Below are 12,864 nucleotides of genomic sequence, written 5' to 3'. Positions count from 1 at the left end.
CCGCTCTATTATCAGGACGGGTATCGACGAAGGCGGACTTTCGGCGCGCATTTTGCGGTACTGTGGGTTTCATGAAGTCGGAGTGTTGGAGCCCAGTGAGGTTTAGTCGGTAGTCAATTTTTCTCGGCGGGTCTTGTGTGGCTGACGCCGCGCACTTAATCATAAAATGCAAAAAATAAATAAAAAACATTTCTTGTATTGTATTTACTTTGACTTAAATATTATACATTGCTTTTTCTTTTTTCATTGTTTACTGATGGGGTTCTTTTTGTACTGCTTCTTAAGCTTCAACTTCTCAGTGTCGCTTGTGGTACTGTAACAACATACCCAAGCAATAATAATCAATACAATAATCACATTGACACTGAATAGCATATAGGAGCCGAGATTTTATGGAAAAACCATGAAGTAATTCATTAATAGAAATCAGATTGCATTGTATTATGAGAAACGAATTCATTTTACAAACCTTGTTTTATTTACTCAATTTCTGTTAATTCTTCTGGGATATCTACGGGCATGAAGAAATCATAATTGATGCCCAATTCCTTTAACTTTTTCTTTGTTTTATTTAAACTGAAATTGAAAAATAGAAAATAGTGTAGATAATTTAATTTCATTATTAGCACTAACATGGAATTAAGATATATAATCAATATTTTTTTTAAATCTACTAGTTCTTGTCCTATTTGGAAATATTCTTTTGGTTCATCATACAATTTCCCAAAATAGACATATTTGCTTCGATCAGAGTTAATTAGATTTAATTATAATAGATACATGCACACAGCAAGTAAAGAACATAATTTAAAATTAATTGACTAAAATCTTTATTGATGCTGATCTTGTTTTGATCTTAGTATCTTAGTCGCTAGCTAGTAATGCAAGGTGGCACTAGTAGGTACAACCAACCTACTCATTTCTGTTGCAGCATTTGACTATGGTAACCACTTAACACCAAGTGGACTGTGTGCTTGTTCAGCCGTCTATATGATAATTGGTTTATTAAAAAAAGTTTGGGTGATAATGTAACAAATTTCACTAGTACAGTAAACTCAAGACTTTCAGTAAAATAATTAACTTACCTTTTCATTAATTTACGAGCACTTCTTAATTCTTCAGCATCACTCTTTACTGCGTTGTATTGCTTAAAAACAATTGATTATTTTTAGTTACTTATTAAATATTTGATATATCGCACCTTTAGAATTTAAGAGACCCATTTCGTAATTTTTTTTATTTTGACTTTCATTAAAAAATTGACTTAGAATGTTTTTCGTTTATAAAGGGACAAACTTGTCCATCTCTTTCACACCGTCTCCTTCTTCTACGTCTTTTCAGTTTGAAATTTTTTTCAAAAAAACACATTTTTTCGGTTGGGTCTCTATAATTCTAAAGGTGCAATATATCTCTTATGGTAATTTTATGATCAACACATCTTCATTGTTCAATGAACATATTTTAACAATAAATTTACGATTGAATGGTAAACATTACAATAAAAATTCCACATTCAATTGCTGTTGTTAGAATTTTATGTTATGGGTGTCAAAACCACATACAAAGCAAGGGCATGTATATTTACTAAAAAACAAGTTTCATTCACAAAGATAATAGATATAGAGAACTGGCATTAGCAATTTGCAAAAACCACTAACATGTGCAACATACATTATCTACTTTAATAATACTGAGTACACCAGATTTTGCTTGGGCAATCTTTATAGACATTTGAAAATTAATATTTTCTAATACATACTTTTTTAAGTTTCAGATTCGTATTTAAGACAGGATTGTTCTGAGGGTTCCATGTGTATCTCATGGCCCATCTTCGTTTATCAGGTGGTATGTAAGCAGCTGAAAATGAATGTATTTTTATTTTTTTACCAGTCATCCAGGTTTAGCCAAAATAAATTTGTTTCACCAGTAAGTTAAGGTATTAGTTAAGCAACATTAATACATAACAGAATCGAAAATGGATTGAAAATTATGAATACTAAAATGTTAGATATAGTAGTGACACTCTTGTAAGATTACTAGAATTTTTTAGGCTTCCCAACAAACAGAATTCATTCATTGATTTATGTTGAGAATATTTTTTATTAGGTATTTTTTTATTAAAATTTTATAATTAATGATAAACTTTAGATGCGCATTCATGTCCATATACACACAGCTCTAGTGTTTTCTGTCTACATCACAAATCATCAGCCTTGCTTATATTTAGTACCATGCTATTATTATCAGATCACTTTACTATAGGAACTAGAACAAAATTATCACAATGAAAATATTTGAATGAAGAACTAAAGTATGTCTCATAATTACTGATTGTCTTGTTTGATTTACTATATTGCCTATTTGTGTCTATTTATTGTAAGTAAATTGAACCCTATTCTAAAGCTATGGATAATTTGAGTGTCTATCAAAAGGTTGCCTTAAGCATTTAAGATTCCTGTGATGGCTTAACACTAGATGAGGTATAATGGGCTTATATGTTTATTGATCTACACCCATACATAATAATGTATACCTTTTATCAATCTTTTCCCCATGAGATAATTATTCATGGTCTCAGCAACAATTTGTGCGACAGCAGGATCATGAAACTCTACAAATGCATATCCTTTAGATCTGCCAGTGCGCCTTGATCTGATCACTCTACAGTTAGAAACACCTCCAAACTGACTGAAGTATTGTGTCATTTGATGCTGAAAAAAACCCACAAAAGATATGAGTCTAAATAATTGCAAATAATTTGTAAAGTATAGCTTTTTGGGCAGAAATAGGCAGGGTGGTTGTTACCTAACCGCGCCCACTCACAAGACCTACCACCAGTAAAAAATTAATAAATGACCTTTTGTACGTTTTTTTTATTGGTATTTACAACAAATCAAATTATTCCAGGCGGTCTATTAACAACAGGGACTCTTCTTCGACGGTGGGACGGTAGTTTGCCAATTAAAGCAAAAAAAGAATTGTAACCAACCTCATAAAATCCATGTGGGATATGTCCCAAATAAACAAGCCCTCTTACACGTTTCTTTTTTTTTATTTTCTCTTCTTGTACTTTAGGGGTGACGGGGGTCTGATCCTTCGCTTGCGTTTTTTTCTTCTGTGATATAAATAAGAATAAGTACACTGGTTTTTTATAACCTAGTCTCAAATATATAATGTTATTAATACTACCTTTATAGTTTTTTGCAATCCTTTAATGGATTTGATAAACTTTTTTTGTTTGCTAGAATCCAACGCAACGTTTTCTTCCATTTTATTTCGTAATTTAAAATGTGATTTAAGCAAAAACTTAGAAGTGTAAATAAAGAACAACAAAGTCTTCTTTTTTAATTTTTAGGGATTTTATGACCTGGTAAGTAGGACCTTTAAGTCAAGTCTTATTTTTATTTTTATGAAAAGTGGTATGAAATGAAGGAAGCTGATTAATATAAAACAATGCACGAAATGTCATAAAATGAAAATGAAAATGAAAACGAAGTGAGACGAGACGAGACGAGATGAAACGGGACGAACGAGCACTTTCACAGATACTAAATAGTTAATAAACCACCGTTATTACACATTTAAACCTGAAGAAACACTTAATAGACAAAAATTTAATAAAACAAATCTCACAACTTCACTCTTCGCATTCCCGCCAAAAAGTCCCAAGCCTTCTCGTGTATTAAGTGCACAGATTGATGTTCGTTTTAATATGTATCGTTTGCGTCAGATAGGTGTAGGCATTACATATTATCTATTTTTTAGCTGCAAATACGGTACATCAATTTAATATAAAAATAGATTCCCTTTGGCTATCTGGTAGAAATAACAAACTCTCGTGTAACAGACACAAAAAGCTCAAGACCTTTAGGCGGGATCGTGAGAAAAGGATTAATGTGACTTGTTACATTTTGTTCATTTACTTTATGCTTAAACGTATAAAACAGTGGTTCACTAGCTTTTTCGCACCTGTGTTAATGCTTAAGGCTATGTTCCGATGTACACTGGGAGCACTGTAAAATATAATGTAAAATTAGTATACTGCGAAGCCATTCCTTTAATAGCTGCACTGGTTACTTTTTTAAATGGAACACAGTACAGTATAAGGGTGAGACCGATATATTAGTATTCATTAAGATATTCGTAATACAGCTTGGGAATTTTTAAATGCATTACTTTTTAATGTTTGAACCTTCATTTCTTGATTCCTTGAAGTCAAATTCCTAGATACAATATACTATTTATATTATTAATAACTAATGTGTATTATCTATGATTATTAACTTATTTCACGAATACCGTATTAGGTTTAACTCGTTTACCCGTTTTATCAAAGTATATTAAGATATCAGGATATTCACGTATTAGTTAAGGTATTATAATATTACATAACGAATATATTTGTATATTGACAAATATCAGTATTAACCCATCGTTAGTACAGTATGATGCCTGCAATTTGTGTCTCAAACAAAAAAAAATGTATGGTTGCCGCTGTTATAATTCACTTCATCTAAAAAAATAAATAAACATTTGATTTCACTTAATTACATTCCATTTCACATAATAAGTATAGTCTTGGCCTTCCAAATGCTTTAGCGGTATAGACTTCTTTCCGTGTGCCTATCCAAGGAATGAAAAACTTATCCTTTCTCCAGTTGAGCTGTGGAAAGTGGAAATGACATATAAAGAAAACAAAATTTCAATGTTTTCATGAGACCGATTTTGCGCTAATAAACTCTGATTCTTTGATAAATATCAATCATGAAATGTCGATTGACGAAATTATAGGAAAAACTACATTCTTGTAATTTTGTATATTAAAATTAGTCATTCAAAGTTAAAAATCCAGTAATACCTAACCACAATGTCGATGATAACTGGCACTCTTAATCAATACATACAATGTGTGGAACGTATGTACAGAACGGGACAAGGTAACATATTGTCTAGACTGTTGTCTCTAAGAGATGAACATGTCTACAATAGGAATCTATTATCTAGCGATATTGCAACCCTTGTCACAGGAAATTGTGTTGCTCCATTAGATGAACTTGTAATTGCACACTTATCATGTCTTAAGGTGAGATATATGAATTTAATTCTGGTTTTAAATTGATAAATATAGATTAAAAAATAGTAAATGTACCATTATTAATCTGGCCGTTACTACAGCGAACATTACCTGTTAAGTGTATTTTAAATATATCGTTTTATTAGCTTCTCGTCAAATACTTTTACTGGTGGCAAGACCTCTTGAGTCAGTAGTAGTCAGAAGCAGTAATGCATTTCGGTCAGAGACTGAGACCTTAGAACTTATATTTCAATATGGGTGGCGCATTTACGTTGTAGATATCTATGGGCTCCAGTAACCACTTAACACCAGGTGGGCTGTAAGCTCATCCACCGATCTAAGCAATAAAAAAAAATGCTTTGCATTCCAGGCATTATATGCAAGTGATTACATTGAGGCATACGATCATCAGAGTATATGTGTGGCCTCTGTCGTAAAGCTATTACAGGGACAGAAAGAAGAGAACTGGTGCCTTCCGGTTATGTATGCTGCATGTTTAGATCTTAGACTTGTTGCACAGAAAGCAGAGGCATCTAGCCGTAAGTATGAATTTGCATACATCATTCAAGAGCTAAGATAAGATGGTAATAGTATCAAGTGATTAGGGCATTAAGAATAAGATGCCTGGAGTACTCATATTGAAATCTTCAAATGCCAAGGAAAATAATGTGTCATAGAAATGAGATCTTATAGTATTTATGATGGTCGGTTGTGTTATAAGTTTGCACAACTAGGTATGTATTACCAAACTGCTTGTTTCTGTACTAAAGCAATCATGTATTCTAGCTTGAAGAATAGTGCAGCAATTACACTATACAATTCAGCCTTAAACTTCATCACTTAAGGCAGACTTCACAAAGTAACGTCTACAGACTCTAGTAACCACTCATCATCTGGTGGCTGTTTAAGTGCAGGTTCCCTTCTACTCAAGATTTGTCTCCTTAGTCTTGTTTGAAGAATGACTAACCCTAAGTGCTCAGTATATTCACAGGTGGTAGGATTCAACTCTGTTATGGTGGTACAATGTCGAAAAAACGAAATTATCTCAAATACTTGCATGAGTTGTTGTCTTAGTCAATATTGTGTTAAATAATCTGTATTCTGTACAATTAATTTCATTTGTCAATATTTCAGCTCAAAATGGCAGTAAAATTATGGAAAAAGCAGCAGAGAGCTTATTAGCTTGCTTCAGAGTCTGTGCTGCTGACAACAGAGCTTCAGATGTGGATACCAAAAAGATAGGCATGTTGTGTCTTGTAAACCAACTTCTTAAAGTATATTTCAGGATAAACAAGCTCCACCTTTGCAAACCATTGATTAGAGCCATTGATTCTTCACCATTCAAAGATCAATTCCCACTGGCCCAACAAATTACATACAGATATTTTGTGGGTCGTAAAGCCATGTTTGACTCAGACTATCGTCTAGCTGATGAATACTTATCGTTTGCTTTTGAAAATTGTCACAGAAGAAGCATACGAAATAAAAGGCTCATTCTAACTTATTTAGTTCCTGTGAAAATGCTGTTGGGTTTCATGCCCGCAAAATATTTACTAGAGAAATATGATTTGCTACAATTCTGGGATCTAATATCAGCTGTGAAAAATGGAGATTTGCGTGGTATCGATATGGTTATGGAGGAACATGAAAAGTTCTTCATAACGGCTGGTATTTATTTGATTGTAGAAAAATTAAAGATTACAGCATACAGAAATTTGTTTAGGAAAGTATATTTAGCGGAGAATTCACATCAGATAGACATAGCCAGCTTCGAGGCAGCATTACAAATCATGGGACAGGAAGATGTTGATTCAGATGAAACTCAATGTATTGTTGCAAATCTCATATATGATGGAAAAATCAAAGGATACATCTCATACCAACACAAGAAAGTGGTTGTCAGTAAACAAAATGCTTTTCCTCCATTATCTAGTCTGTATTAAATTTATACCATTTAAATAATACCTAGGGGAATACACACTTAATTTTTTGATTGTTTTAATAAAAATTAAGATTCCATTAGCATAAAGGCTGATTAAGTGAAATGTGATGATGAGCAATTGTATATCTGACGCAATTTCACTATTTAAATACTTTCTTTTTGATTACATATAATATCCATAAAAATACACAAAACAGTTCAGTAGTCCAGTTTTTTTATTTTAGTAGCACTAATGTGTTTAGGGTTGTCATTAAATAAAATAGAAACTCACAACGGTAGGGGTGTCTTTACACCAAAATATGTCATTAATAAAACAAAATATTATACATATAATACATAACATGAGTCCAAACCTTGTCAGTGAATATGGTTAAGCACTATAACAATAATATCTATTAATTGAGTGTAATTAATGTGGATTTTAATAAAAGATGATGATGATGAGAGATTAATGACATGATGTGTAATTGTTTTGAATCCTGCTTGATCTGTATTAAGTTTAAAATTTAAATAAACGTCTAGGGATTACAGATAAATAATAATTTTGAATTCGATATTTCGCGTCGTTCGGAATCTCTATTTATGAAAATACTATTTGTCCCTGTTTTGTATCGTATGTTGCAAATATATTCCATTACCAAAGTGAGCAATAGTTTCAATGTTCCCATCACTATTGTTTTTCAAATTTTTATTGAATTGGAACGTTTGCCTACGTTTGCCGCTAGGGGCGCTGTTCCAACTGCATACAAATTTAAGTTTACTTTTACGCTATCAAGAACGTTAAAAACTAACACTAAGCACACTGAGTAGATGATGTTATGGATATAATTGGATAGTAAACTTAAAAATACATAACCAGTTATATAATAAAGGAAAAGTTTTACTGACGTGACAACGTCTTATAATTCGATGGAGCTGGCTGCACGCACGAAAAAACATGACTCATAGAGGCGTTCCATTTAAGGCAGTCTTTCTCAAAGTGGGCGATAACGCCCCCTTGGGGGCGTTTGAAACCTACAGGGGGGCGTTAAGGGGCCTAGGAAAAAATGGGGGTCGTTGGTGTGGGTTAGGGGGGCGCTGTAAAATTTGTAATTTCATTTACTTTATAGTATTTTAAATTTCACTAAAATTAAAACCACCTACTACACAATAACGAATAATTACTTTATACTTCTACCCTTTATGATGTTATAAAAACTTAAAATAATTAACATAGATTTCGCAGGATAGCCCACACACCGTACGCCATCAAGTTGTAACAAGTTTCTGCGGAACATGATCGATGATAGTTAAAAAATTAGAGCAATTTTACCTTAATTACATTGCACCAGAAATTATTTTAAACATTAGAAAAAAAACTACCGTGCAGTTTTAAAATATTACACATACGTAAACTAACACAAATTGAGGTTTTCTTTACTTTCTTTCTTGTTTTTAACATAAGGGCATTTTACAGCATTTTCCTAGCATTTTATAAGAAATTACTGATGTAAGAATCATAATTTTTATATAAAATGGAAATGCGTATATAATTATTGTTCAAAAATTTGTCTTAGATTATTATTTTTTACAATTTACCCATTACCGTCCAATGTCAAATAGTATAGTAAGCCTAAACAGCTCACTTATTGTAAACATTACTATTTTATTTCTATATAATAATAGGTTGGGGAAAATTTTTCTTCGCATTTTTAAAGAAAATTCACAACATTTTTTAATATAGTTTATTCACATTTAACTAAAGTATGTCGGTACCATTTTGTTCGATAACTTTTTGCCATCTTGTAGGTAGGGACATGATCCCATTGCTATAGAAATTTTGGGGCTTCTGATCAAAATACCGCGATAATTGGTTTTAGCAGTCCTCTCGTGATGTTAACCTGACACTGCCTAAAGAATTCTGAAGAGACCGAAACAGGTAGAAATCTGAAGGTGCAAGGTCAGAACTATACGGCGGATGCATTAACACCACCCAGCCAAGCTCTCTTAATTTTTGCTGAGTGGCTAAAGATGTGTGAGGTCTAGCGTTATCGTGATGAAAAACCACACCCCTTCTGTTGATTAATTCCGGCCGCTTTCTCTCAACTTCTTGCTTTAATCTCATCAGTTGTTCGCAGTAGAGTTCAGAATCGATGGTCCTGCCTGGTGGTAACAGCTATAATGTATAATGCCCTTCCAGTCCCACCACACACACAGCATCACCTTGTTGCGAGTTAACCAGGGTTTCGCCAGAGTCTGTGAAGCCTGACCGGCCTTTGACTACAACCTTTCTCGTACATTCTTGTCGTACGTGATCCACTTTTCATCACCAGTTATCAGCTTCTTCAAAAATGGTTCGGTTTCATTACGTCGTAATAAAGAATCACAAATGAGTACACGGTTCATTAGGTTTCTTTCAGTGAGCTTTTTTGTGTACCCAGTTTTTTTCAAATGCGCTATAACTATTTTGTGGTCAATTCCCAGTTCTTCAGTTACGTCGTAACTACTGATATGCCGATCTTGCCCCACTTTTTCAAAAATGGCATCGATTTTATCCGTAATAGGGCGACCAGAGCGACGTGCATTTTTGACATAAAAATGTCCGGATTGAAAACGCTTAAACCAAATTTGTGCTACTCTCACAGACACTGCACTAGGTCCATAAACATCGCAATTTTTTTTTCATAGCTTGCGTTGCTTTTTTACCTTTTTGTAGTAAAATTTTAAAATGTATCGAATATCTTCATTAGATTCACTCATCTTGACAGTACGAAAAATAAATAAAAATCACACATCTTCCTAATTTTAATTTGGAATTATCTTCTTTCGAATTTAAACTTTTAATGATACCAAAACCAGCCAGATACAAATAGTATAGCCAAAGAGATTTTATTACAAGTTCATACATTTTTAAGCTATTGCATAGCTTTTATCGCGGGCCTTGAGCGTGGCGACCGAATCATGAAATTCCGTAACGACAAAAACCTAACACCCCTCACTCCGCCTACCATGTAGCTCGCGTTCAACACATTCACACGTTGCGCTTGTGTAGTGTTTGTGAATAAGCGCGTGGCGTGACGTCACACTGCATGCGCATCATGAAAAGTCTGCCCATCTCTCTCTCGCGCGGTTTAGCTTATGAGTGTGAAGGGGACAGTTAAGGTTTTGCCTTTATTAAGGTTTAATATAGCGTGGTCTTGTTTTATGATTGTCTTATTATTAAATTATCCTTGTCTAATTATAATGTCATAAGTTGATAAAAAATGCTATGCAATAGCTTTACCGCCGCAGTTCCCGAGTGCCACACGTTTTTTTTTTTATTAGGAGGAAATCGCCGGACTTCCGCCCTTCACTGGGGATGGAGGGCGGGGCATGTCGGAGTCGAACCGACTAAAACCTCCGGTCGCTCAACAACCAGCATCCAAACCTCGCATGAGACAGAGCTCATGAAAAGGCACAGGGGGGAAAGCGAAGCGTTTAGTGCGGAGCACATCTCTCCCATCACCCTCCCCCTCGGGACGCCGGACTGGCGGTCGTCGGCGCCACGACCACCAGCCCTCTCGGTCGGCAGGCTGTCCGAAGCCCGCCTAGATGGCGCCGGTTAGAATGGTCTATCCTACGGAATACCCCGCTGGGTCAGAACCAGCGCGGGTTGAGGATAGCCGGCCTTCCATTACCCGGATTGTCATGCGTAAAACGTGTGCATAGCAGCTTGCACGTCGTCTTCTTAGACCCCCTTCGCCGGTTCCCAGGCTGACATGTGAGGGAGACCCGAAACACTTAGAGGGCTAGGGCGTGGGCGAGATCCGCTTCCCTGGACCCCGCTCGACGGCGGCGGGCCTGTGCATCTCTCACGCGCCCCGCTGCCTCCTTTTGCGAGATGGTGCACTCGCAGAAGTCGAGCATCGCCTTCCACGACTCGTCGTCACCGAGCATCGATGCCAGAACACTCGGCAATGACAAGTCGTTTCCTATTTTTGCGACGAGGACACGCCGCCATCCCTTCCATGCGGGGCAGGCGACGAGCGTATGCTCTGCCGTGTCCAAGTCGCAACCACAATGGTGGCACTCTGCCGTCGGCTCGGCTCCGATCCGGTGCAGGAACTCACCGAAGCAACCATGCCCAGTGAGTACCTGCGTGAGCCGGAAAGTGAGGCGTCCTCTGTCACGATTCACCCAATTCACAAGAACCGGGCGAATCGCCTCGACGGTCCTACGACCAGCCGAAGGATCGGCCAGCCGCCTGGACCATGACTCCAGCACGGACCGCCGAGATTGGGCCCTCCGCGCTCTGACCACACTGGGGCTGGGACGTGCCATGCCCCGGGCACGAAGGTTAGCCCGCACTGATTGAACTTTTTTTCAAAAAACAATAAAAGCCTATATCACTTGGGAATAATGAAGCTTTCAAACAGTGAAATAATTTTTCAAATCGATTTAGTAGTTTCGGAGCCTATTGAATACAAACAAACAAACAAATCTTTCCTCTTTATAATATTAGTATAGATATTAATTATTACAAATAATAAAAACGCTGACTTAGGCGGCGGTTTTTATTTGAACCAGTTCTAAATTATAAACTAATATTCTATGAAAAATTACCCATATTTATCTATAATAAGAAATGATATTAATTTATTTTTCGTAGTTTTCTTCCACCTTGCGTCGATAATCCTCAATGCTGAGGGTCGTGGCCTCCTCTAATAACTTTCTCCTGCATCATCTTGCGCCATTCCTGCCTGTCCTCGGCTGTGTGGATAGCAACGTGGACTGAGGTATTGAGAGTGGAGCGTATTTGGTCCGACCAGCGCATTAGATTTCTGCCTCTGTGCCTTCTCCCGCATACTTTGCCTGTTACCAGCAGCTTTTCCAGATTGTCACCTCTCTTTCTGGCAATATGTCCAAAGATCTCGAAACTCCTCCGCGCGCATGTAGTGCTGAGGCGCATTGGAATCTTGAGCTGGGTAAGAATGGATTCGTTGGTTCTGTGTTCTGTCCAACGAATCCCGAGCATTTTCCTCCAGCACCACATCTCAAACGCGTCCATGCGTAGGCGGTCGGCTTTCTTGAGGGTCCAAGTCTCTGCGCCGTAGAGAAAAATGGAAAAGACGAGGGAGGTGACGAGCTGCTTTTTGGTATTCCTCGAGATGTTTCTGTCCGCCCAAACACGGTCCATTTGGGACATAGCTCTCTTTGCCATACTGATTCGCCTTCTGAGGTCCTTTTCGGAGGATCCATTACTAGCTATGACGGAGCCCAATTAAATGAAATCCTCTGCGACTTCCAGGTTTAGCTTATTCGTAGTTTATTAAGTTATTATTGTTAGTAGTATTATTTACTAGTCGAAATATAAATTTTTAATTATCTTATTATGAGAATCTTATATTAATGAGAAAGATATTCAACAAAAATAGTTTCGTTCTAATTAATTAGCATAGTAATAGTACAGTGAACTAGCAATTTATTTTGGTAATTCTGAATTTAAACAAACATATTGATGAGAAGAATTCATTTTTACTTTGCAAATTTGTAAATACACGCTCTGTAGCAATATACGGACATATAATAATATGAAGAAAAAATAATAGCATCTACAAATACATATGTACTACGTGTACTAACTACATTTACTAAAATTAATACAACATTTATTAATTAAATTAATGAAATTGTGGTTTTAAAGTTTTAAGGGTGTATAAAAAATGGGGGGCGCTGAAAAATAGTTGACATTCAAAGGGGGCGGTAAAAGAAATAAGTTTGATAATCACTGATTTAAGGCTTGAACTGCAAGCGAGAGCGCGCAACGAGCGACAAAGAGGCACAATCGACCTCCGCGTTCGGCAGCGTTCGACATCTGTCTCTCTCCTAC

At 36.1% G+C, this 12,864-nt stretch overlaps 2 protein-coding genes across 2 annotated transcripts; one reads left to right on the top strand and one right to left on the bottom strand.

Annotated features, from left to right (window-relative positions):
* Positions 1-181: 181 nt before the first annotated feature.
* On the bottom strand, positions 182-3,339 carry Nopp34 (nucleolar phosphoprotein; the record flags this gene model as incomplete). The annotated part of the gene is given in 7 exon segments (NM_001044177.1): positions 182-313; positions 470-576; positions 1,086-1,147; positions 1,760-1,857; positions 2,534-2,711; positions 2,990-3,115; positions 3,190-3,339. Coding segments are annotated over 6 exon segments (642 nt in total). The 3' UTR covers positions 182-313; positions 470-479.
* A 1,142-nt stretch (positions 3,340-4,481) lies between these two features.
* Positions 4,482-7,662, top strand: LOC101737752 (PCI domain-containing protein 2 homolog). Its single transcript, XM_004933636.5, has 3 exons — positions 4,482-5,083; positions 5,445-5,613; positions 6,209-7,662. Exons 1-3 carry the CDS (start codon positions 4,868-4,870, stop codon positions 7,015-7,017), a joined length of 1,194 nt encoding a protein of 397 aa, XP_004933693.1. The 5' UTR covers positions 4,482-4,867; the 3' UTR covers positions 7,018-7,662.
* Positions 7,663-12,864: the final 5,202 nt, after the last annotated feature.

This window comes from Bombyx mori, chromosome 9, assembly GCF_030269925.1.
Source record: "Bombyx mori chromosome 9, ASM3026992v2".
Lineage (NCBI taxonomy): Eukaryota > Metazoa > Arthropoda > Insecta > Lepidoptera > Bombycidae > Bombyx > Bombyx mori.
The sequence above is the reverse complement of the archived record's forward strand: the minus strand, read 5'-3'. Positions and strand labels throughout refer to the sequence as shown.

Excerpts from the sequence above, each read along its gene's own strand:
- LOC101737752 (XM_004933636.5), top strand. The coding sequence starts at position 4,868 with ATGTCGATGATAACTGGCACTCTTAATCAATACATACAATGTGTGGAA. Across the intron at positions 5,084-5,444 it reads CACACTTATCATGTCTTAAG|GCATTATATGCAAGTGATTA; the intron begins GTGAGATATATG and ends TTTGCATTCCAG. Across the intron at positions 5,614-6,208 it reads GAAAGCAGAGGCATCTAGCC|CTCAAAATGGCAGTAAAATT; the intron begins GTAAGTATGAAT and ends TCAATATTTCAG.